Source organism: Daktulosphaira vitifoliae, unplaced genomic scaffold (genome assembly GCF_025091365.1).
Source record: "Daktulosphaira vitifoliae isolate Bord-2020 unplaced genomic scaffold, ASM2509136v1 Scaffold_1, whole genome shotgun sequence".
NCBI classification, from domain to species: domain Eukaryota; kingdom Metazoa; phylum Arthropoda; class Insecta; order Hemiptera; family Phylloxeridae; genus Daktulosphaira; species Daktulosphaira vitifoliae.
The window spans coordinates 38,039,474-38,066,339 of NW_026099572.1; the positions used below are offsets into that span (position 1 = coordinate 38,039,474).

The 26,866-nt window shown below is 29.2% G+C and overlaps 1 protein-coding gene across 4 annotated transcripts in view; it reads left to right on the plus strand.

Moving 5' to 3' along the window:
• Positions 1-20,560, plus strand: part of LOC126906475 (transcription factor mef2A) — a 32,282-nt gene extending 11,722 nt beyond the window's left edge. The window contains exons 1-10 of one of the 4 annotated variants that reach the window (XM_050687055.1): positions 5,838-6,180; positions 13,321-13,490; positions 13,590-13,761; positions 13,965-14,483; positions 14,792-14,998; positions 15,310-15,549; positions 15,945-16,020; positions 16,619-16,642; positions 17,073-17,165; positions 17,233-20,560. In XM_050687055.1, coding sequence (XP_050543012.1) covers positions 6,130-6,180; positions 13,321-13,490; positions 13,590-13,761; positions 13,965-14,483; positions 14,792-14,998; positions 15,310-15,549; positions 15,945-16,020; positions 16,619-16,642; positions 17,073-17,165; positions 17,233-18,182 — 2,502 coding nt within the window. In that variant the 5' untranslated portion in view covers positions 5,838-6,129 and the 3' untranslated portion in view covers positions 18,183-20,560. Of the gene's footprint in view, positions 1-5,837; positions 6,181-8,743; positions 9,344-13,320; positions 13,491-13,589; positions 13,762-13,964; positions 14,484-14,791; positions 14,999-15,309; positions 15,550-15,944; positions 16,021-16,618; positions 16,643-17,072; positions 17,166-17,232 lie in introns of those variants that run through there. The other 3 variants (XM_050687058.1, XM_050687059.1, XM_050687057.1) reach the window with 3 other exon arrangements.
• The last annotated feature ends 6,306 nt before the right edge of the window (positions 20,561-26,866 follow it).

A 26,866-nucleotide genomic window follows, 5' to 3' on the forward strand; every position in this document is an offset into this window, starting at 1 on the left:
GGCGGCGTCACACACTCTCAAATAACAACACACATAAACAGCGATGTCCTCTGGTAGAAACATTAGCGCGTCTCTTTTTTTTATCCCGTTCTCCGTGTCTTTTTTAACTTTTCTCGTTATACTTGACGACGTCGTACGTATCTCGTAATGTTGTCCAGTAAATTTCTTCATCGAATAATGACCGTCCTCGCTCATCATCACTTTTTATTGTTGAACGATATAAAACATTTTGACCGAGTAATGTACATGTAGTGACCTATACTCAGACAGTATTGTATGCAATATTTTATTAGATATGACGTTAATGGTTCGATTAATGAAAATGTTCGAATACAAACGAGATCCATTAAAAAACATTTATTCCGAGTGCTGTAGTCCTACGGGCAGTAGCTCTCGATAATCACACGTCGTGCTAAATGTAAAGGAGATACCGAAATTGATAATTGTGGCGATTTTTTATGTTGTACGTTTGTTTTATGCCATTCTATAAACACTTCTAAAAAGTTATTATAAAATGAGATTGATAAGCGACGATGATTGCCTCATTGTGTGAACATTTAGAAAGCTAAAAGTATTGCGCCTAATAACTACCAACGCATCATATCAATCTAGAAAATTCTGTAAGTTATTGTTAATTTAATCAGTTTAAAACATCAACTCGAAAAAGCTAATAAATGGACTAATGAATGATCACTCTAATTTCAGTAGAAAAATTAACAGTGTTGGTCGAAAGGTGTTATGAGATGTCGTACTATTTAATATTTACACGTTTTATACTTAAGTATTTAAAAAAACTAATTGCACAATGATATTATGTAATTACGGTATTACAATTAAAGAAAAATAGTATCTGTAATCTGATGTTTATTTTTAGTGAATTTTCTTCAAAAGTTAATATGATTATTTCTTTACACCATTGAAACTTTATAACTTGGCTTACATTAATCACTACTATATATTTTCGATAATATTATATCAATTATGACATTAATTTTTTTATTGATTTACTATGCATGTAAATATAATGTATTTTCTAATTATAACCTCGTTGTATGATGTAACGTGGGTATATCGATGTGTAACAGCTATTGATAAGTATTCGACTAATGTCTTTTTCTTAGACTTTTATATTTGATGAAAATTTTAATTGTATTGTGTATGCAAACAAAATTGTACTATTAATTATTTTATATTCCACTAAATGCAATAAAAATAGTTATTATTTTCATTTTCAGGATAATTTTGAGGTTTTTTATGATGATTTGATGCTTAATGACAAACATGATTTTTTTTTGTATGTTTGTCGCGAGTAAATATTAACTATGATTTACACGATAACACCAAATTGTAGGTCATTACCTATCTTTGTCGTTAACAACACTAAAATGTTATGATGACCAAAGGCTATAGCTAAAATTATGTAGTCACTATCGATCATAAAAAAAAAATTACTCTCTATTTTTCTTTTAATAATACTTAGTTTTAAACATCCACCGAGTAACAATTAAGAACAAAATAATCAATAAAGATAATTATTATTAGACACACTCTTTCGACCAGGTGGATTCAATGTGATTTGCAGTAATTTTCTGTTGCAATATGACACATGCAAATTGATAATATCTCATTTTCTTCAAATAATAAATAAGCCAAATCAGTCCTGCCGTGTCATTTGACGTTATTTAGTGAAAGTGAGTAAATAGAGAAAAGACAAATTTTCAGAGCATTCTATAAAAATACTATATTTAAATGGAATCTATAAAAACAAATATACATTTATATCATTGATAAACAGTAATACGATATTAGTAGACATAAAAAATTTAGTTTAACATGAGTATGAACTAAAAAATATATTTAAAATAACTATTCTTAAAATTTCATCGTACTACAACGTAATAACGGTAATTATTTTATCGAGTGTAGAAAATAAAGTTACTTTCAGTATTTTTCGAATTCGATTATTTTTTACTGTCACGCAGGAAGTTTTAATTGATTTGCGTTTGGTTTTGTCTTAAACATCATGTATTCATAAGACTATTATATTATTGTAGTACTTATAATCGTCAAATTACAGATTTCATGAGTAAACAAAATTCGTCTGCTCTGTGTTTATAATATCATTTGTTTTTTTTTTCCTAAATATTATATATATTTTATTTTATTTTAATACCAATATATACCAATGATAGATGTTTATTTATCACAGATTTACAAACTCTATAATTTATTTTAAAGTTTAAATGGAATTTGGCGGACAACGTTCTGACAAATTGCAGTTACTATGTTGTACTGTGGAAACTGCAAACTTTGAGAGTGACAAAAAGTCACTGGATGTAGTAAAAAAAAAAACGCCTTTAAAGAGTAGACGTATATGAAATGTCCGGAAGCAACGACATTTATTAACCCCTCGTTTGTATTTTGCGGTTCATCGTCAGGTCTTCCAAACGATTACACGTGGGGCGTGTAGCTGCTTATATTAAAACCATCGGTGTGTTTTTTTATATTATATATACTGGAGACGTGTGATGTATGCGCCAACGTATCTTTTTAACCTGACAAAAGGAAATGTCGTATATTTACTATTTTATTGCAATCAAAACTGTATACGTTTTCGGGGTAGGTCGCAAATATTGCATTGATTGACTAAAAAGGGGATAAAGTGAATCCGTCCCCTCGCCAAAACGCGAATGACCACTTAACAATCTATTTGGGGCGGTAGAACCCTGTTTGTATAAAATGCAGTTTATACTTTGTTCTGACCTTTTTTTTTTTTTTTTTTTTCGGGTCAGTGGGTCGCCGCCGTCCATTCAAAAATAATGTCGTCGGTATAACCACAAAGTGGGATCTTTTATTAATGTTTGTATGCAACTATCGCACTCTCAACACGAAATAACTAATTGATACCATTATGTTATGTCACCGTAAATGTAATGGGTCAATTACGAAAATGTGTGCCTAAAGACAGTGTTAGGTTAAAGTCCAAGTAAACTTTCTGAGCATAATTTTGATAGTTTTGAATTTGAAAATTATAAATAACAATTATGTTTGTTGTATATAATCTAATAAATATTGCATATTTTCGCAAAAAATTAAAAACGTTTAAAAGGCACAAAATGTCACCACGAAAAAAATCAAACTTATTGATAATTAATATACTTAAATGTGTGTAGAGCAAGGCTATAAAAATATTCTTCGTTTTTACAAAAGTCAATTCCTATAAAGATTAATTGCAGAAATGTTCCCCCAAGAAATATTAAGTCGATCTGCGTAAAATTTATACATGTGCATTATGTTCCAGAGTAAGTTTTCAAGTACTTTATTTCATAGTTAGTTATGAATGTGACAATGTTGTTTTCTAAATTATTTATTATGTCTTCCTCAATTTGTCCTATTATAAATGTCGTATTTTATTTTTCATAAGAAAATTTCAAAGTTTTGCAGTATGTTATTTTCAATTTAAAATTAATATAAAGTACCTATAGTTTCTGGAGCTCCTCGCACACACAATTATAAAGTCAAATTGGAATATTATACATGCAAAAACTGCAGGCAATTGTGAACATTTTTATAAGCTTCTACGTTATTAGTGGTTGCATTTGTTTGTTCGTATTTCATTATTATTACTCACCCATTGCTTTTTTTAAATACGAGAGCGGCAGTGGAGAGTGTAGTTCGGATGAAGCGGAGTAGTTTTTAACACACGAAATACACAGCGAGTGTTTTTTTTAGGGCTAAATAAGAAAGGGGGTTCGATAACAAATGAGAGGAATATAATAAGAAATAGGCGGTCGGTGGAGTGGAGTAAAAGAAAAAAAGGGGAACAGAAAGCAGTACTCGGACCTGTGTGTGAGAAGCGGAGTAAGAGGTGCCGCGGGGGCAGCGGAAAGACAATACACACACACACACACACCCTCGTCGACTTATAATTTGCCCGACCAACACCACCCTCCCGTGACCACCCCTCTAGTCATCAAAACACTTCACCCCCGTGTACTTTTACTTTTTTTTTAATGTGAAAAAAAGATCAATATTATCATCTTTTTAAAGGCTACACGCACCCCCGTACACCCGCCGCTCCGATTTTAAGAAATCGTTATAATCACGTTTTGCACAAGAGCTCCGAGTGATGATGAGCGGTGCGGCAAGGGGAGCAGTGGTGACGATGCGGTTGCGTAGGGGAGAGTATTGATATTTAACGTTATTAAAAACTAAAAACTCCACTCTGAAGTACTCACAGTACCTAGAAAAATGTATGTGTAACATTAGGTGAAAAGTAATGAAAATTCATTGATTAAGCTCTTGGGTACGATTAATTTTACAATAATAAACTGTATCCGGAATAGATCTTTACAGACTATAATTCACTCATGTAAAATCAACTATGTCTTAACTGGACCAATAACAATTACTAATTGATCAATAATTTTAATACCTGTTGGTATTAAAAGCCTGCTGTAAAAAATTCATCTCGATAACATTAATTTGTTCATTGATTCAACGTATCCAACTATTGAGTAAAATATTAAATTTGACACATACGCGAAATAACATTTATTAGATATATTTCTAAGTGTTAAATGTGAATAACCTACGTATTTTTACCAGATTTTCCTATAAAAAACAACGTTAATTTTGGTGCAATTATTGCACAAGCGATCTACGATAAAGTTATTTTAAAAAATCTGTCTTTTATACTTCAGTAGTTAATTAGTTAATTTCGAATTATGANATTATTTTCAAAAATCTGTCTTTTATACTTCAGTAGTTAATTAGTTAATTTCGAATTATGAAAGTGCTTAAATTTTTTTTTATTTATCATTTTAACACAAATCCGTCGTATAGAATTTTTATTGATACGCCTATTCGATATAATACTGAGATGGAACGAACAGTTTAACAAATGTTAATTAGCCGATTATTTCGACTAAAACGATATGATTACATTTGAGCTACGAACAATTTTAAACGTGGTACTTTATGTTAAAACTGTTCCTCGGTGAACTTTTAAAGTTAACTCAAAGAAATGACCTATAAAAACGTTGGTGTAATTTATGATTAAGTCGTTTCAATGGTTTTGAGTTTTAAAAGTATAAAAACACAAATTAGTGTGTTCCTCCGAAAACGTTTTAGCATGTAATTCTATTTACTGTTTACAGAAAAATGTTTTGTTCTTTTAAACTTTTATTGATTCTCGGTACTCGTCAATAAGAAGTAATATGACCATTGGTTGAATCAATAGAATACTGCGGTACAAAGTGTACCTTTTATTGCGCCTCTAAAAACAATTGTAATTACGAAGGACTTTAAACACTTAATTAGACTCGAATATGTATTTGTACTTGTAGAGCCGACTAATAACACCACTGATCAAAAGTTAATCACCGTTCAGTTTTAACATTAACAACTTTCGTTGCTTATAAGAAAGTAATGGTGGTGAGTATTTCTAATTTCAATTCACTTTCTTTAGTTACACATTAGTGGTACAGCGACCGATTTACACTTAGTCCGCTGTAATGAGGGGCCAACTGAATTATTGTGGGATCGCTGTTTGCTGGTTGTTAGAGCGGCTTTAAAGACGGACAGCCGACCGCCGCCGACGTTCGGGCTGCCGCGTCGTCGGACGTGGCAGCGGGCGAGTGGTTCGGCCAACCCTTCAAGACATTTCGCACGGAAATCGGCGGTCCCAACCCAGACGCTAGTGGGGGCGACGGACAAGTATTGTAGGTGGAGTGAAGGGTGACGGTGAACGTGGAGGGCGGTGGAAGAGAAGGCGGTCGCATGCAAATACACACACACACGCGCGCGCTCGCATACAACAACTAGTAATGTTAAAACCGTCACATGCGGCTGCCCTCGGCACACGCTAACGTGCGTCTTCCGCGGACGGAGGTGTCTTACGGTGTTGAGTCTCTTGTAGTGCCCGCCGATTCATTGCACCGTCGTTTGGTGTTTTAGTATCAGATTTGCCGGGTGCGTGTGTGACCGAGTGCCGTTGGTGATTTTATTTAACTACCTCTGGTTTTTCAAAAACAATGTTTTACGAACAACATTGTTTGTCATTCGATCATTTTCAGTGATTTACTCAGATAAACATCATTGTAGCACTTGGATTGAAATAATTTTAAAATGATTGACAAGCGTCCAGATTTGGAAGTGATCGACGTAACACAAAATGGGGTATGTTTTAGTTGCTCATATTTTTAATCAGCCGATTTAAGTTTTCTTCAATTCGTCCATAAAAAAAAAAATGCTGTTTTTTAATACATAAAATTTACATCAAGAACAATTACTCATCAATTTTATTAATTGTTAATAGTTAAAACTAGAAATAATTAATTAATTTCGTTAAGGAAAAAAAAATTGATTTATGAATACAATTTTGTTTTTAAAGACGTAAAGTTAACTGTAATATATTATTTTAATAAAAAAATATACTAATAAGACTTTCTGGTTTTTTTTCTTAATGGAAGTCGAAAAGATTTTCCTATTTGACAATTATATATTCACATATATTTATTATTACTGGAACTTTTTTACGGTTATCATGAGCGAAATCCGATTGATTTTTGTTTAATTTACATAAAATAATATTTTAATTATAATAATTATTTAATTATGATGTTTTCTTAATTCCATTTATTTATTAATGATAATTGTGCCAAACAAAGTTCTGAATATCGTATTTTATTCTAGAAATTTTTAATGATCAACGTTGTTTATAGTTAGGTAACTTGAAATCAACTTAACAAATAAGTGTCCAGTAAAATATTTAGTTGAATTTTGATTACAGAAAAGCAAATAACTAAGTTCACTTCAGAATTAAATTATTAAAAAAAAAAAAAATTATATTAAATATTAACGTATTTGTTAAAAATAGTAAAATTGAAACTCTTTAGCCTTTTAGTCTCTTTAGAAAACTATCCGTCTTCAAAAGGGTTTAATAATAATAATAACGACGCCGCCGAATTAAACATTACGTTATCATTGGAAATTACAGATTCATTGTAAAACGGATGTACAACATGTTAAGAATTTTAAATAAAAAATACGTTTTAAAAGTTAACACGCATTAAAGTCGATTCGAACATGTGTGAGGGTTGTATGTGAGACGTGTTTGGATTACCGTGTGGGGTTTCCCGCCAAAAAATACTTCCCTTACGACTTGTATACGGCAATCGTTTACGTGAACTGCTATTCTATTGTATATGACAACGAAAAATATTATTATGGTCTTTTTATACGTACATACATGTATTTTTTTATACTTCACGGTACTCTGTAACAAAATTCATCCTAATTTTCATAATAAATTCTGTGTACAGTTTACTCGACGATTACATTACAACAAAATTTGAACGTTTCGAGAACTATTGTCACGTTTGTTTTGTCTTTATTTTCTGCGTTTTGAGCTAATTTTTATTGTTTAGACGTCATTTGTAATATAACGTAACTTATTTGGTAAAATTTATAAAAAATTAGTCTTCCAGTTCGGAAAATTATCTCGTGTAAAATTTATACGGAATAACATTATTTAATATTGTTATATTTTTCATTATGATCTGACGTACTACACTCATGTGATACACTTAAAAGCTACACGGAAGATGAGTAAATAGCTTTCCTATTAACTGTCAACAATTAAAAACCAATACTCAGTCGTAGTGAGTATCAACAATATCAATATCAACAAATTCCTAAATCTCAGGTTGAATTGTATATATGCTGTAGTTTCAAAAACCAGTTTCAACAGTTTTTAATAGTGTTGTTTACAAAAATACTAAATTGTATTTTTTGATGATAATGATTGTTGTTTACACGAAATTAAAACATTATATGTTGTTTAAATAGTTCAATAAACAAAAAAATAATGTTAAAATGTTTATTAATGGTTCGAAAGAATCTAATTGAATTTTCACAGCCATAAATTTTCAAATTTACAGTTAAACTTTTAAAATATTCAATTTGATATCATAATTTTTTACTGTACTCTCGATTAGTACCGACGGACTAATAAATCAGTCGTTGCGTTGGTACGTATGCGACAATTTGGTGCACTTAAAAATTAAATATTTCATTACAATATATTTCATAATTTACAATAAAAGCCAACAAGTAGTTGATTAAGATTTAAAATAACGCGAATCATATTTTTTCGGGCGACTTACACATATTTTTAACTAATCTATTACACAAGACATGAACCGCGATCGTATGTCGACCGTTATCGTCCGGATGTCGACGAGTAACCGAATCCTAATTAATTAATAATTAACACGCTCATTTCGCGCACAAACCATATTCATATCATAAATACTTTTACGAGTGGTGTTATCACCACAGTGTAATACATGACATTGTTTTAGTTAATAGCGATAATCCGCGACTGGCGTCGCAATTGTTCAGTTTGTCACATTCGCATATCAAACTAATTATCATTATTTTTTATATGATCTAATCAAATAGCGACGACTGGCCGATGATGGCGTTTCGAAGAGAAGACGGTCAACCGGCCAGGTGTCGCGCGCGCGCGAGTCTGCAAAAGAAAAACTACAGGAGTAAAAAAAAAAAAATAACGATGGCAAAATAATGAAGGGTAACAAAAAGTATATGTGTGTATAAAAATAGAATAAAAATGAAAAGAAGAAGAACTGAGGGGATGTGGCCAGGCGTGCGCGCCAAAGTCGAATGGGTGTTACTGGAAATAAAACTGGGCGTTGAGTGATAGGCGGGGGGGGGGGGGGGGGGAGGTNAGACGAAAGGAAAAAGAAAAACAAAAAAACGCCACCCGGAGAATAAGAAAAAGAGCTGTTGGTATTTTAATAGCTTTCATTAGCGTTTCCAGATATGTAAAATAATATACGACGCATACGCACTCAAATCTTTATAGACACACACACTCAAATTCGGCTAGTCAACGAAATTCGTACAAAGCACCGCACCCAAAAATGATCCAGTAGGTCGTTGTTTCCGGCAATTGCAGGATACATTTTTTATAAACGTATACGTTCCCAGTGCAATAATTTTACGTGTGTTTCAATTTGTTATGGAAATTAGAATTTTGGCTATTTAATTTAATAGTACAAATATGTCACGTCGTCTATCCAAGTTCGGCATTTATGTCGTTATTGTATTGTACCCTAATGTCGTTATGTTTGATCGTTCAAAGTCGCAACAGGTCTTTCGATTGCCGCAGGCCGACGTCTTTATTGCCACAACCCTTCTGGTTTAAGTTTTCTAAAATAGTAAACTCCTTCAAGTTGTCGAATATTGGACGACTTTTCACGTGTTGGCTGATCAACAGCACACTCGCCATGACCCCCAAAAATGGCTGAATCAAAAGGTAAACTCTGATTACTATTGAACGCGTTTTTTAATAATCATAAAAATATTCATTTTGGTATTTAATCATTTATGTGTCTATTTTTCGCTCTCCGCTTGTCTTGTCTAAAATTATAGTTGATTGTCTTCCGTTTAAATTTCATTTCATTTCATATTTTCATTATAAATACCATAGCCTGAGAACCTGACGAGTTTATCTTAATATTTTATGTATTTACAGAGAGAGCCCGTTTAAAATTTCATTATCCATTTATTAGAAAAAATTTTAAACTATCTGTAACTTGTTGATAAATTATTCAAATAAATTATTTTTTTCTAAATCATTAAGAAGAAAAATAGTTGAAGGTATTATACAAAAATCATTTATTTATCTTTTAAATCACTAAAAGTTTTGATTCTCAGGCCACATATTTTATTAGTTTTAGGCGGCAACTAATAACAAATACCTATACATACAATGATTTATCACAATTGCACTATCAAAATAAAAAGTATTATATAAAAACAAATTCTAATTATAACATTTTCAATAATAATATGATTTTATTAGTTGACTGAAACATTAGAGATACTACGGTAAAACTTTTGTTTTTGAAATGAATAGCTTTTACTAAGTATAAAAAGTGCTATAACTTTAGTTTTCATTTATTATATAGCTCATTTAAAAAATGTTGAGAATACCCTGCAGTAAACTGACAATGTCTAATTCATTCATAAAACTTTATTTTGGATTCTCTCTAAGTCTATTTAACTTACATTTCAGACAACTATAACAACTTAGTTTTAAAGTTTGCATTAAAAAATTAAAAATCGTTTTAAACATTAACCTAAATGTTTCATTTAACCTCTATCATAAACTAAGCAGGTATTTTTATAATTAACATTCAGTTCAGTAGCAATTACATTAGCTAAAAAAAAATTAAAACTGAATAGTAAATATATGTTTTGATAAGAAATTATGTTTTATCATATGAAAGTTAAAATTTCGTTTTCATTACAGTTTCCGATATTCGATTTTTGCTTTGACTAGTGTAGTTTATTTGATTTTATTAAGTAAAAATTTGTTTATAAATAACCAAAATGTGTGAAATTTTTATTTTTGTAAAAATGCACTTTTATATCTTATGTTAGTACCATTAAATTTTGTTTTGATATTTAAAAAGCGTTTAAGCGTTAAGTATTTCAAATAAATAAATAATATTTTTTTAAACTTTATTAATGAAATATGCTGTTATTAGGTAATCTAGAATTTTATAAATTAAGTATTCCTTACTAATATTATCGAAAATAGTTATTTTTAGTATAAAATTGCGGGTTTTCTCCTGAAAACTTCCTATTGATTGGTTAGAATTTTATATAGGGCTAATTTAATAAAAGTTATCATGTATTAATTTTCAAATATTTTACTTTTTCATATTTCGTAAACAGACTCATATCTATGTGAAATATTTGCTTATTATTAAGATATTAATTGCACATTTTGTTCATAACATAAACAGAACTAGAATGAAATATTTGAGATTTCTAAATTTATTTTGCCACTGCCTTAATAATATTTTTGACGATAATATACGAAATAATAATATCATTTTGTAAATATTTTCGAACACTCTATTTCCTTGTCCTTATGTAACACTTACGACTAAAAACTATTTTCTAATAGCTAATAATCATCAGAAAGAGATAAAAACACATAGCACAAATATGGGTGTAGATTTGTCTATTTATCACCCAAAGCAGATTTCAGATAAGTTTTGTAATAAAACATAAAATAACTACTTCTATTAATGTAAAATAATTACTGTTTTTTTTTTAAATCTTGTCTTTTAATGTTGTAATACGAGTGAGCAATGTCATCGGCGTAGTATGTCTATTTTACTTTGAACATAGTAATATTATATTGGTTTCAATAATTATAATTTTTATACTATAGACGTTGGAAAAAAATGTATGTATAAAATGTTTTACATAATTGCTTATTTATAAATAGTTAAAAAGAAAATTGGTCACACCATTTCTAGTAGAGTAAGAAAACATTTTATTGATCTTTGGAATTTAACTTAACATACTTTTGTATAATAAAATCTAGATTTTAATTAATGAAAAATTATTTCTATGAATGCGTTGTAAAGAAATCTTTTAACTTGTTATTAATTATAAAAATCATAGTAAATAAATTACATTATCAATAGATAGAAAATAATAAATGATATTTGATAGTGACTTAGGCGTTAGTTTTTCATTAAAAAACTCATACATGACATTAATGTCTGTTAATGTCCAAATCAAAATACAATAGAATCCTTGGAAATAATTTTCACGGCCACAGAAATACTTTTGATTGATAATGAATTTGCAAATATTTTTTTTTTACTATACTAGTATTATTTTTAATAATATCATCGAACAAAAGTACATATTTGTTAATTTATGAATTAAGTGTTTTAACTTTAAATTTGTGACATTTTAAAATTTTATGCATTTTAAGTACATTAAAAAAAAAATCATTAATCGCATTTGATATTTTCTTACATATAATTTAAGAAAAACCTATAAAACTCGCTATTAATTTTTTTAAAAATTGAATCAAACATAGTTCCTTGCAATAGTTATTACAAGATATTGATTATTTAATCAATTGTTGATGTATTTTTATTTGAATCAAACTAAAAAATGTTTGATGATTAATTTCTTTGCATATAATATATAAACTTTTATAAAAATTAGCAGCATTACTGAGAATTTGGAAAATACAAAATATTTTTTTATCGCTTATTAATTTTGATGTATATATTGAAAAAAATACTGAAATTAACACATTAATCTCAATCTCAAGTATTTGAGATTTTTTCTATTGATATTCATGGAATTATAATTAGTGTCCTTGATTTTTGAGAAGGTCATTTAACTTATATTTAGATGTTGTTACCATACTCATTTATCCAATCACGTATTAGGCACTATCTAAATTTAGAAAAATTGCACACAATTAAATAAAATATAAATATAGTTAGGTCCAGAGTATTACTGACAAATGAAATTTTATATTTTTGTCGAGTTGTAATACCTATCGGTAAAAAATAATAAATAATAAAAACAATTATAGCCAACAACTACATTGAAAATTAAAATTTTGGTTTGCGTGTAATATTATTAATAAATATACAAATGAAGCATAATCTTTACAAAAAGATAAACCTCTCAGGGTTTTGTTTCATCTTATGTTTCCTATTACAACACGTGTTACTTCTTTTTAAGCTCATAAATGTGTTATAATACTGATGAAATGGTATTGGCACGCGCTTCAGTAGAAATTTTTGTTATTATTTATATTAAGTGTTAACTACTATGTTTCAGTGTAAATGTTAGTTACTTACTGTTTTTATAGTATTATATTCATCATTACATATGATTTCAATTATATCAACGTGGAAATTATTATTCTTTTATTACTCTTATGTGCTCAGTACAGTAATAAAACCATGAAATACTTATTAATGATTCATTTTATGAATTAATGTGAAAACTACTGCAAGAATAATATGGTTGCATTGTCAATCACGTGTATCTTTTATTAATGTAGGGAAAATGTATGCTAATATATTTTATATGTTATTCGTATATTTTGTTATTTTACGATAAAAGAAACATTACGTGTATGTGAATAATAGAAGCTGTTCATGTTAAATAACTTGATCGTAAGGCATATCAATTTTTTCATGAAAATAATACCTACTCTTTTTACTAATTACTAATGTAATGTTATAGTACTAATATTGTAACTCTCAAAATTAGTATCATTAAAAAATCTCAGTCTGTAGGCTTCATTACAATCGTCTAATATTATTTTACTTACTTCATGTCATGTGCATTTAAATCGTGTGTATTTCACTCTATCTATAACGGAAGCATAAAATAATTGTTTAAATTATTGAATGAACGTTTCTGATATTATTCTTTTATCTTCTTTTGGTGCAGATAATAAGTGAAATGGATACTCCCCAATACAGTCTTCGATGGAACAACCATCTGGTTCACATGATGGACGCTATCGAAGTACTTTTGCAGAACGAGACTCTCGTAGATGTAACACTGGTTTGTGAAAAAACACAATTTAAGGCCCATAAAGTGGTGCTGTCTGCGTGCAGGTTAGTAACAACACTTAAAATCACAAAGATGTTAATGAGCATCAAATTAGTTTGATATTTATCAATATTTAGATATTGAATGATTTTTTTTCTCTTTAGTCCGTATTTTCAAAGGCTTTTCTCTGAGACACCGTGTAAACATCCCGTTATAGTCCTTAAAGATTTACCCGACTGGGAGATGAGAGCGATCATACACTTTATGTACAAGGGAGAGATTAACGTCGGCCAGGAACAGTTGCCGCTATTGTTACAAGCTGCCGAAACATTACAAGTACATATACATTTTATATCTATTCAAGGGTTGTTTGATACTTAAGGTCTAGTGGACTTTAATAAAAACTCCTTACTATCCTTATCCGAAAAACAAGCACTACCTAACAGTTTGATAAAATAAATCCAGAAAACAACTACACTTATTCTCATGGTGTATTTTTTTAATGACTATTATAGAAGTTATTATTGTGCACGTTACAGATTCGTGGACTGGCTCATACAGAACGCATTCCGTTGTTTGTCGACTCACCTACGTCGTCACTGGTGACACCTACAGAAGTTCAACCATCACCGCTGCCGCCGCCACCACCGCCACCAACACATCATCAAGGGCATAATCATCATGGTCACCATCACCATTCAAGAGTTCACAGTCCCAAATCGAATACCGAACTAGTGAACGGCCAAAGTTCGCCGGGTAAAAGTAGTCACCATCACCATCATCACCACCGAAACCGAACTGGTTCACCACAGAGTCCGCGCAACAAACAGCAACCGTCTCCGTCACATATGCTACCCCATCATCGTGGTGACGGCTCTTCGGGTCGTATGTCACCGGCAACTCGTATGTTCTTCCAAGCTGCTGCAGCAGCGGCCGCAGCAGCAGCTGCGTCTAACCCCTACGAGCAATCACATATGCGACTACCACAACTACCACATCTTCCGCCCATTACATTTAACGATAGAAACTGTCCATCACCTACACCTCGTAGAAAGCAAGTAAGTTAAAGTTCTAGTGTATTAAATTATATTTTTTACCAAAAAGTCTACTTAATTATTACCTTACTTTTTCTTCCCATGTTTATTCAAGAATATTAAAAAAAAATTGTTGTAAATATTCAATATAAATAAATTCTTCCAAAAAAAAATTAGATTTCCTTACATATTTTGTTATTTCTTCGTCATTACATTTTTATATCAGACTAATAACATTGTTTAATCCAAGTGTACTCTATACAAAAGTGTACCTATTTTGCCTACACAAAAACGCCTGATTTTAAGTTATTTTAAACGACATTTAATTTTAGGCGAGACCCAGACGACGATCGGGTGAAGCTATTGGCCCTCAAGATCTAAGTAAAGCTCCATCACCTTTGAATTTTAATGACAATATTGCTGAAAATCTATCGATGAAAAAGTCACCCAATAATGAAGACAGTAACAATGAGAATACACCAACAAATTTAAGTTGTAACAATAAAAGGCCTGAAAGGACACCATCTCCAGCAAACAATGTTAGTATTATAATTTTTCTAATACCAAAGACTTAAAGTCTATTTAAAATTTGACTAAATTATAGTAAAAAATAATAATAATCAAATAATACACCCTATTAATTCTTTTTAACTCATAATACATTAGATACCATATACAAATCTAAGAATTTTTTTCTATTCATTTGTAATTTAAAAAAAAATATCGAAGTAATAATTTAATTATACATCAGTACAGTTTTTAAGTAATAAAAACTGTAAAAATAAACAAAAAGACAGTTTAAAAAAAGTCGTTAAATAACTTTATGTAATCATTTTTTTATTCCCCATAGAAACAAATGAAAGTTGAAGTAGATGAACCAGAAATGATAGCAGACTTGGGACAGAATCAGCCAGTAGAGATGACGGCAAGAAGCCCTAACGTAAATAACAATAACAACAATAATAATAATAACCAGCCTAATCATAAAAAAAACCACCATCACCATCATCTGAACCATCAACAACAACAGAGGCACCCGGACTTTCCATTTTACGGTCCTGATCCCATGAGTATACCACTTAATCCACACGTGAGTATATGTTTTCGGTTGGCTTCCGTTATAATCATTTTACTCCACTGGGAGTCATTGTTACTGGTTAGTTTACTTATTCGTTATGAGAATTTAGATTTTTAAAAGTACTGTTAATGTCTCAATCTAAGTAGTGTTATTATTATTTTTATGCAACAGTATCAACACACACAAGACTTTTTAGTTTTTCTGGAAAAATTAATCTGACGGGGTGACAACAATATGCTATTAGTATTCACATTAGAAACAATAATATAAAAATATAAACATTACAATTTTTTTTTCATCGTATACACTAGATAGCAATATAATAATAATATTCCTTGAAACACTTTTATTAAAAAAAATACCTCATAAAAAAAGTAATGTATTGATGTCATAAATATTTTTTTTAGGATCCACATTTTGAAAATTCATTATTTCCACCCTTTGGACCTTTATCGTCGCTTTCGCTACAAGGCCCACCACACAGTAAGTTTTTAAATATTATAAGATTATTTATGGTTTATAATTATATATCAAATAGTGTAAAAATAATATAGAATAGTAATTCACATAGTATTTATTTTCTAAAAAGATTACTACAATTTGTACGATAAACGTAAACAAAATGATCGACGAATTAAAAAAGTTACAAAAAAAATCAAAAATCTTTTAATATATGATAAAATAATTGATTAAAACAATAAAAATATTGAAAAAGAAAAAATAAATTGGATATTATGAATGTATTAAATAAAATCTTAACGTTTAATATGTTCAATATTTTGATGAATTTTAAAATATAGTCATTCAGCAATTTTATTTATTTTCGTGTTCTCAGTACCTCAAAATCCTTTTTAGACAAAAATAATAATAGAAATTCATGTTGAGACTTTTCTTGTTTAAACTATTTAATTTTTTTACTTAAGATTTTTATGAATAGTGTCTCTTTTAAATACTTATATTTACACTTAAAAATAATTATTACAGTAAAACATCAAAAATATTTTAAAATGTATATTTCGACATTTTTTTTCAAAAATAAATAAATTTGAAAAATTCTAATAGATATTTATTTATTTTATAGTGTTTCCAATAGATGCCCAATTCGGTAAGAATAAATATCTGTTAAAATAAAAATATTGTTTCTTAGATTCATTTTTCTGTTTTTTATTTTGTCAAAAAGTTTTAGGCGTAGATTGTGGCAATTTACATACATTACTATGTATTATGTGTAGTATCATTTTATTTATAAGGGATGATTATATAGTTTCGATAGTTTTTAAAATGCTTTCATTTGTGTCAGTATCTTTATGTTAAAAATTCGAAAAATAATTATAAATTTACTTTTTTTATTGAATGAAAATATAAATCAAGTTTTATTTCGACTTTATATTGTTTTTACCTAAAACTATTTCTTCAATTAATTATGAACGCTTCAATATTATTACTCTATTTTTTATACTCGCATGTTTAATTATTTGTTTTTAATAAAATATTATATTGACTTTAATCACCAACAATGTTATGGTTTATTGCAGGTTTGTTTCCCGGTTTAGATGGTTGTAGAAATCCATTGTTGAACGATTTGATTGAGCCAAGGTTTGATAATCCACCACCGAATAAAAAGAAAAGTAATTTCAAGAAAAAACTCCATATTTAAAACCAATAATTCAGTAAACAAAAAATGTTTTATTTCAGAAAAAATGTTTCCAGTCGGTCGGCCTAAAGGTCAACATAGTGCCCCTCGTGGAGGTCCTCCTAGATCGTGGACCAATGCTGAGCTAACAGAAGCCTTACAACATGTGTGGAACAAGAAAATGACCACATCGCAAGCTTCCAGAATATTCGGTATACCTTATAATAGTTTACTTATGTACGTTAGAGGCAAGTATGGAAAATCGTTGAAGCTGGAACAGCTTAAAAAAGAATGTTTCGGTGACATCAATGGTCCACTAGATTTGTTACATTTTGGATCGATATCGAATAACAACAACAGTAGTAACAAAAATAATAATAATAGCAGCAGCAACAACAATAACAACGGCAACAACGGTGGAAGTAACAATGGTGCTGCCAGTAATGGTAATAACGGCAATGGACAGCCGGTAACGCCGCATAATCCTCTACCAGAACCGACGGACCTAATGCTCGGTCCTCCTGGTTTCAACCCACCTGCCTTCCCAGCTCCAAACTTTTTCCCCGACTTTGGATCTTCTTTTCCAATGAGTATGGATATGATGCATCTCATGCAGCAGCAACACCAACAACAACAACACCATTTGTCGTTAGCCGTGGACAAACCCTATGGAGGGTTGGACATGATCGGACAGCCACAGTCGGGCACGGCTTTGGATTACGCTATGAAATCTCCCGCAGCTAGTCGAAGTAACTCAGAACCACCGACAGTGGGCGATGAAGATGAAGAGGAAGACGACGATGGCGCCGGCGGCATCAGTGGCGAAGAAGGCGTTGGTGCTGACGGCGCTAGTGGCAGCGGTGGCCGAGGGGGTGATGAAGGGGAAGAAGAGGAAGATGACGAAGAGGACGACGATGAGGAAGCGGTGGCCATGGACTTTTCTAAGGCCGGAGAAGACGACGATGAAAGACTGAGTCCGGATGCGGATAACAAGGACAAGGAGCAAGACTGACACGGGGTGTTCAGGGACTTTGCGCTGGCGTTCGACACGGTGCTCCAAACTTAAATCCGGTGTTATCTTCCCCAGCCTTTCATCCCATTAATTGTTTTATGCCACCCGCCCTATTTTTTGTACCTTGATTTTTTTAACGACAGCAATTATTCTGTACGTTATGAAATGATTTTTGTTTCGTTTGATTACGAAATGTACGTATCGAATCTTCCGTACGGTCTCGTGTAATATAATTTTAAGTGTTAAGAAATAAAAAAAGGAAAAAAATTATATAGATTTTTAAATGATAAATTTAATATTAATTTTAGTAATATTAAAGTTAAAAAATTTGTAAAGAAATAATTTTGAAAAATAACTATGGCTAGCGAATACAAAGATGTAAATTAAAACTAAAAAATTAATATTGGTCGTGTACATATAGTATATTATTAGAGATATTCTTATTGATCTTCGAAATGATAATTTTAGACCAAAACGTAACCATTTTAATTAATAAATCATTTTTACCGATACTGTTCCGAAACACTACAATAGTTTCCAGCATTTTAATGAAAATAATCAAAAAGATACAATTTACCTTATATACAACCGAATACATGTTGGTGTTTACATACAGTTCCTAATCTTTAGTTACAGTAGTTTAATTTTTATTGTATTTTAATTTTTGTTTATGTCGTGTGTATACTTCTGTGAAACTGTGATTCCTAACACAACCGGTGGTTATGTTTTACTGAATTTCGTATATGGACGTTTTTAACACTTACCTCGGAATTCGCGACATGATGTTTAACTACAGTAACTGGTTCCTTGTGTATTAAAACTACACAGTAAATATTTATTTTAAAGTTCCTCAACAATCGCCATTATTTTTTAACCTCAGCCATAAAACATAATAATTGTGTTGAAATCTTCATCACGCAAAAATAACTGTCGGGATTCCTTCTATGTAACGTTTCATCTTCCTTACTTTAACATTTTTAAGGTTTCTTTTAAATTAAACGAATAAAACTATATTCTTTTATTGTTTCATAATGCTTTTACATTTATTAAAAAAATTAACGAATGATCGCAATTTCTCATCCATCGCAATTTAACGATTATCATTACAATATTTATCTATTAAATATAAATATAGCTAAATACAATCATGCAGGGTAAACATGAAACTTTAATATTACAATACAGGTACCTCTACATTATAATTGCAGAAAATATTTAGAATTACAATATATTTATAATTATAACTAAAATCTGTAAGAAACAAGCCGGTCAATTTTTATTATTATTTAATTGTTCTACGATAAAGTAGTTGTAATATTTTACGTGTATGTTTAAATACATTAGTCTGTTATATAAAAGCGTATACACGTTTAAAATGAGTATGAAAAATTTATTATAATATGAATAAAGTGTGTTATTTGAGTGCAATGTATTAATTTTCACGGTGATTTATTATGTTACCTTATGATAAAATAGTAAATGTCTTAAGTTTTTTATTTTTAAGTTCAAACAAAGCTTATTTTATTCTGTTTTTGTTTCTAAAGGCTGTGTATCGTCTCTGTTTCGTAATTTTCACATGTACAAACAGTTTTCAATATATCACATTAAGATTAATTGTTCAATTAAATATTAAACTGACATTTAAATGTAACTATTACAATGTTAAGATATTATATGGTGCAGATTTCATGGGCATTATCGCGTAGATAAACCAATTATCGTTATAGAAATAATTAATATATATATTGTCTAGACAAAAAATTTATACTAAATTATTTAATTAAGCGTCGCATTACGTCCGATAGATTATCATAACCTATATAAACATTTTTTTTTTTTTTTTTATTATGTACATGTAAATTAATTGAACAAAATTTGAATTGTTAAAAATTTAGATATTAGTTGTATAGAACAACGAATGATAATTCTTATTTTAATATTAATTAGTTGTGAGAATTTACCGTTTTTTTAAGTCCTTATTATTTGCTTGAGTGTGTTATTAATTTTATTATTATTTATTATTATTGTATTATTTTCTTTGGTCCATGTCATTTAAAATATGACCTTGTTAAGTTGATTTTTGGTATTGGTTCCTGTTATTATTTTATTATTTAAGCTTTTTAATGAAATTATTTGTTTTTATTTATTATCATTCTCAGTCTCCCAACGAATAAAAGTAAAATGTATGTTGTTAGGTTTAATCAATAAATGTAATGTAATTTTTAATTAATTGACGATTTTTTTTTTTTGTAATTATTATTATTATTATTATTGTCAAAATTGTTGATGATCAACGACATGAACTCGTTATATAAATTTAAAACAATGTATGATATACGGTTCGCAAATAATAATAAATAAAATATATCAATTGTGAATTTATTTTTAATAGTTTAACAATATAAACAAATAAATCCTTAATCTCGTGCAAAACACGACTATATTTAAAGAAGTTACTTTTGGTATTCTATTTAGTGATTTTTACAACGATAAAAAGACGTTAAAATAAAACGTCAAAATTTTTCAAGTGATTAATTACTGTGACATTAAGCTTTTGTATTGTCATTGTGTTTCTACAATACACATTTTATCGTATATTCATCTCATGTAAATGTGTGAAAAGTATTTTTTTATAAATACAGTTGGCGAATTGTTATTACTTCTTAAATTGAATAAAAAAAAGTCTCCATGTTTAAAAAAACGAAACTACTTAATGCGTATTTCTGTAATAATAGTCGGTCAAATAAAAATATATTTTATTTGTAATTTTATATTACTTATTATTAATTTCCATTTCAAAATTTCTGTTCGCCATCTAGATTACACCTAAATAAAATATTGCATCTCAATAGTCAGGTTAATATTTACAGTCTTCGTTAGTCGCTTAACCCTATGGTTTGACCCAATCGATTTTTATCACCGAGGGACCAAGGTCAAGGTTTTTTGATACATGTACTTGTTTAAGCGAGAGAAATCACATGACTATATATATATATAGTCGCAATATAGAAATGAGATGAGGTATAATATAATATTTTAGTATTAAAAGCACTAGACACACCCATATGATTTAGTTTCCATAACAGCGTAACTCTGACATGGAATGTGTTTTTGGTAAAAAATTATATGTAATCAAATTATCTAGTTGCTACTAATTTAATAGTCGTTTTTCTTGTATTCGGAAGCCTGGAGGTAAAAGAAAAGAATTATTTACAGATTAACAATATCTTACTTGAGTAGGTTAGGATTCGCTTAAAAAAAGAAAATACGAAGGTAAAAAATCGACTGCAAAATGAAATATTATTAGCACCTCGCATCGTCCTACAGCACGATTGCTTGAGATCTCTAAAAAGATGTTCACCTTGGCACTTACAATACAGTTGACAAATAAAAGTATTTAGTAAACTTGCGAGTACACAATTTATGTATGCAAGTGAAAATTTCTTCAAATTGATTTTTTATGAATGCTTACACTTTATTGTTTTTATTTCAATTATTAGTTTTGATAGTAACCAAATTTAATCCCTCCAATCATATGGTTTTTAAATAAATATGACTATTTAGATCAAAATGCTGTTGATAAAAATAGTCGTCCTCTTCTAATAATCACCAAAACGTATTTTTTAATTCAATCGTATATATCACAATTAAGTGTTAAATACTAATTGAGTAATACATTTTTTTTTTCATCGCTTTTTTAAGGCCACCAAAGGAGGAGGTTTCTTAACCATTGATACTTCGAAGCGAATGGTAAGTCCGTTGCCAAAAAAAAAAATTATCGGAGAAAATTTATAAAAACGAAAGTTTTTTTATCCATAGCATATTTAAGACATATTATTTTCTTTAAAATTTATCAAATATAAATGATTACATAGACAATGAGATATGATAAATTTACTGACTAAATAATTCAGTTGTAACGGTAAAAAAATGATCAATTTTCTAAGTAAGGTATCGTTTGTCTTCATGTTCTTCACAAACGAAAATTAACAACACTTAGCATTCTAAGTATCTTACCAATGCAGTTTATTACAGAGATCAATGAGCATTTTATGAACACTTAATCGTCCTGAAAAACAAGTATTCCATAATAAATCAATGCATCAGAACATAGAGTGCTTCAAATTATAAGACCACAATTTTTACCTCCTTATTGTGATCCTCTAATTTTACCAAATAAATCAATGCCACGGACGGATACATTAATTTATATTTATATCTGTCTGTATATAAAACTATCAGCATTTCCCTCTTTTTTACAGTGCGTTAAATTATACACCATCTGTTTGTCGTCTAGCGCAGCGATCTCGAATGTTTTTTTCTTACTTCACATATTATTTGATTGGTATATCTTATGTATGTATTTTTTTTTCTCCAATACTTAAAGTTTTTTTCCACTTGACCGCGAAGACGAACAGTGACATACAGGGATACGTAATTCGGGTTCGACGAACTAGAAAATAAATAAAATTAAGGGGAAAAAGGTACTAATATTTCTAATGCGCGCACTTCGGCGTATATAGAAAACATATCAATAAGAATGAGAGAGAGACCACCAAATGCGCGCCATTAGCAACAATAACTAATTATTCAATAGTTGATTTATGACACTGCGTCGGAGCTGTTTTTGCAGGGGACAAACTAGAATGAATCTACACATATTACACGACATACGCGCTCATAAGAGTTAGCGCATAATACGTTTATTGAACAAGCTAAACGTGTGTGTTTTAAATTGGTTTTTTCTCATCATCCACTTTCAGACCTGGTCTTTGCCGTGATGTGCGGCGAACAACGCAAAATCGCGCACTGTACTCTCTTGGACAGGTCATTCGTCGAGCAAACCCAACTCGGCAGTTCAATATTGTGTTGTGCCTCATTAAAAGGAAATTGATAGAGATCTCTTCTTCGGCGTATGGAAGAAGTATGCCGACAAAACTGACACTAGTGTCCTGTTAATAATATTGTGTCGATTATCTTATAACCAATCACTTTGCAGACATCGGCGTATTTCGCAAAAAACAAATAAAAATAATAACAATAATGAACATTTCAAAGTTGGCTTCATTACGATGAACTTGCGTTTCGAAGTAAACAATTATCGTTATAAAAATAATTGTACACTACAATAATTACTTTTGCACTGTTTGCTAAAAACATTATAAATTTATGTTTAACTATAATTATTTATAATTTTTAATGATAAAAACATGTAAAATAATTAAATACAATATATTTAGATAACTATTTCGTAGTTAGTACGGCGATGACCTAAAAAAATAATTGCTAACATTTAATAAATATATTCATTAATTCTAATATTTATTAGAGTTATTAATTGTTTTATGATTGTCGTTCTAAAAAGTTTTATTTAAAACATATATTAAATTGAAATCAACATTATTAAAAGAAATCTTGTTAATCTTAATTTTCTTATATGATCACTCTTATTTGCTTAACAAGGGGTTGATAAAAAAATTAATATTCTCAGTTCAAGTATTAATCGACAAAATCATAAATAATAACACATAAAATAATTTTTAGGATGTGAGAATAATTAAGTAACGCCCCCAAAAATAGTATTCCTATGATATCTTTTGATTTTTCAGAAATTTATTTTATTAATATGAAACAAAAAATGTCTATGACTTCTTTTCACAAGTTAAAATTTCAAAGTCATGTCAATGAAAATTACATTGAATACACTGAGGCGAGTAACTATGCGTGTCTGTACATTTTTACCGGTCTGCTTTTAACTTATTGCACTGTCATTTGACAAAAATTAATACCAATTATAATTTGTTAATGGTCAATAGATATTAAGCAGTAGTATATTATGTGAAGTGTTACAATGACATAAATACCTCATTAAAGCACTCATACATAATATTTATGCTTTTAACACTATAACAATAATAATTATGTTTTGTTTAGCATATTATCTTTAGATATTATCTTAACGTAATTAAGTTCATAAATGTATTTCTTCTTAATAAATAATTTCGATATCGTCTTCAATGTAAACATGTATATCATTTATACTAAACAGTATTCTTTCTCTATTAAAAAAGCCATGTGCTTAAGCTAGATCCAACGTATTCGGATATTATAATATATAAAGGTTAAAAATATAAAACTATATTTCATAAGTTATTTTTGTATAGTTCTTGATCAATACAAATTTAGATTTATTAAGTCATTAATAAAATTGTTTTTTAAGCAACTTTTTATTTTAAGTTTTTAAGGCGACTACAAATAAGGAAAATTGGTTTATTTAATCTTAAACATTATAAGTAAGTAACCGATGTACTGTCTGGTCAACCATATCACAGAGAAACATAAATTACTTTTGACTTCTGTTCAAGTCGCCCAATAGAAAGAACAATGGGATGACCTGTGATGTTTTTGCTTCCTAGAAATTATTACCAATATACCGAATAGTCGTCATAAATATATAAGAAATCGGCAGTGATTTAAGTTTGTATAGGGTCAGTCTCATGCAGATACCACAAGGAATTATAAAAAATCATATGCGTCCAATAGTTTAACGGGTTATTTATATGGCAGTCGATGGTGAAACTCAATAAAACAATATTTTTAATACTTTACTTCCCCATCATAATATTGATTTGGGTAGGTCTCGTTTTACAAAAACTGAACATTATTAATGCGTCTAACTGTTAAACTACACTATATAGTAAAATAATAATACATATAAAAAACCTAGTAGAATATCGTTTTACACATCCAATTTAATGACTTCATGATTCAGAAATATTTATATTTCCTGTAAAATTTAATATATCTTTTTGAAGTTTTTTTTATTCGGAATAACTGTAAAATATTATGTAAATATATCTATGCAATTCAAATAATAATTGATTTAACCTATGAACCATTTACTCAATGCATTTTAATATTTTTTTTTATGTAATGCACGTGAGGTATCAATATTCAGATTTAAGCTTAAATTTTTCATATTTATTAATCATCAAATTAATTACTTTTGCATAGTAATAAAGTTTTGATTTCCATTACATTCATTTGTCCTACTCATATTTATTGTAAAGCTCTTTGTAACGTATAAAGATACTACAATTTTACAAAAAAATAAAGTTATGAAAAATAATGTTTTTTTTATTTTATTTGAACTTTAGTTTTGTTATTAAACCTTAATAGTTATGAAATTTCGTGCTTTCTAATGTGTAATGTACACAGTTTCCTTAAAGTTCAATTTTGCATAAACTAATAAAAAATTCATGGCAGAGATTTCATATGAACAGGTATGTTAATGTCAGTTTTGTATTTTTATACAGTTGAATTACATGAAACTTAAACTGATTTACTATAAAATATATACTGGTAATTGATAAATCACCTACGGCTNATATCTATGATAAAGATATCACAGCGGAAAATTTAATTTCTGAATGTTTACATTTTAAACATTATTTAAACGAAACTTGTAACGATGATGAGGTATTACTAATTCCTGATTTGTTTGATAAAATTAAAAAAGATTGTATTAGTTCTACTTTTCCTAATATTGAAATTTGTTTACGCATATATTTAAGTTTGATGATAACTAATTGTACTGGCGAGCGTTCATTCTCTTATTTGAAATTTTTAAAAAGCGATGTAAGAAATTCGATGACCCAGTCCAGGCTAAACTATTTATCTATCATGTGCATGGAATCTAATTTATTAAATGAAATAGATTTTAATGATTTGATTAACGACTTTTCGACTACAAAATGTCGTAAAAAACTGTTTAATCGGAGTATATAATCAATTGTAGAAGGAATATCTATATGTGTGTGTGTATTATGTTTAATGTAAAGTTTTATGTTTAAAATAAATTTATTTCATTTTGTTCAAGTATTCTTTTTAAAAAAAATATATTAAAAAATCTTAACAATTGTCTACAAAGAGGCCCCCCTTTTGCAGGAGGCCCTGGGCCCGGGCCCGGTGTGCCCTGCCTTAAAGGCGGCCCTGCTACGGCTAATCGTTAAGGTTCATCAGCGGTTAATACACTTTGGTAAATCTTTATTTTGTTTATTATACGTCACACTATTGTATACCATTGTGTAAGTTACTATCTTTACTATTTTGAATGATCATAAAATGTAATGAATGAGTTCATTTTATTGTACGATGTTGCAATTTTTTTTATATTGAAGGGACCACACTGGTTATGTAATTGGTGTGTCGAAATTATCAAAAAACATACATCTATGTTTATAATATTGCAAAATATTACCTTTGCAATATGAAAATACTCAACAGTTAAATTAATATAACCCTAGCTTAACTTTTTTTTAATGTTAGTAGTGTCATTGAATACTTATATAAATTTGCATTGTATGTTATAAAATCAAGGGGTTATTTCCCATTGTAATTTCAAAAAAATGGTTATTACATTTTTATTTGCAATGCTATTATTTTATATGAATGCATTTACATAATTTATACGGAGTGACTGATGCCTCGCGCAATATCTTCACAAATACAAAATAGTATATTATTATTTCTTTTCATAGGCTTATAAATCTATACACACTACTAAATAAAAAAATAGTTCTTCTCTTTCCTCTTACTCCTATAACAAATATACATAAAGGTTTCTTAAATGACAACGTATGTATATATTTATTTGTTACACATCATAAAAAATCATCTACTTA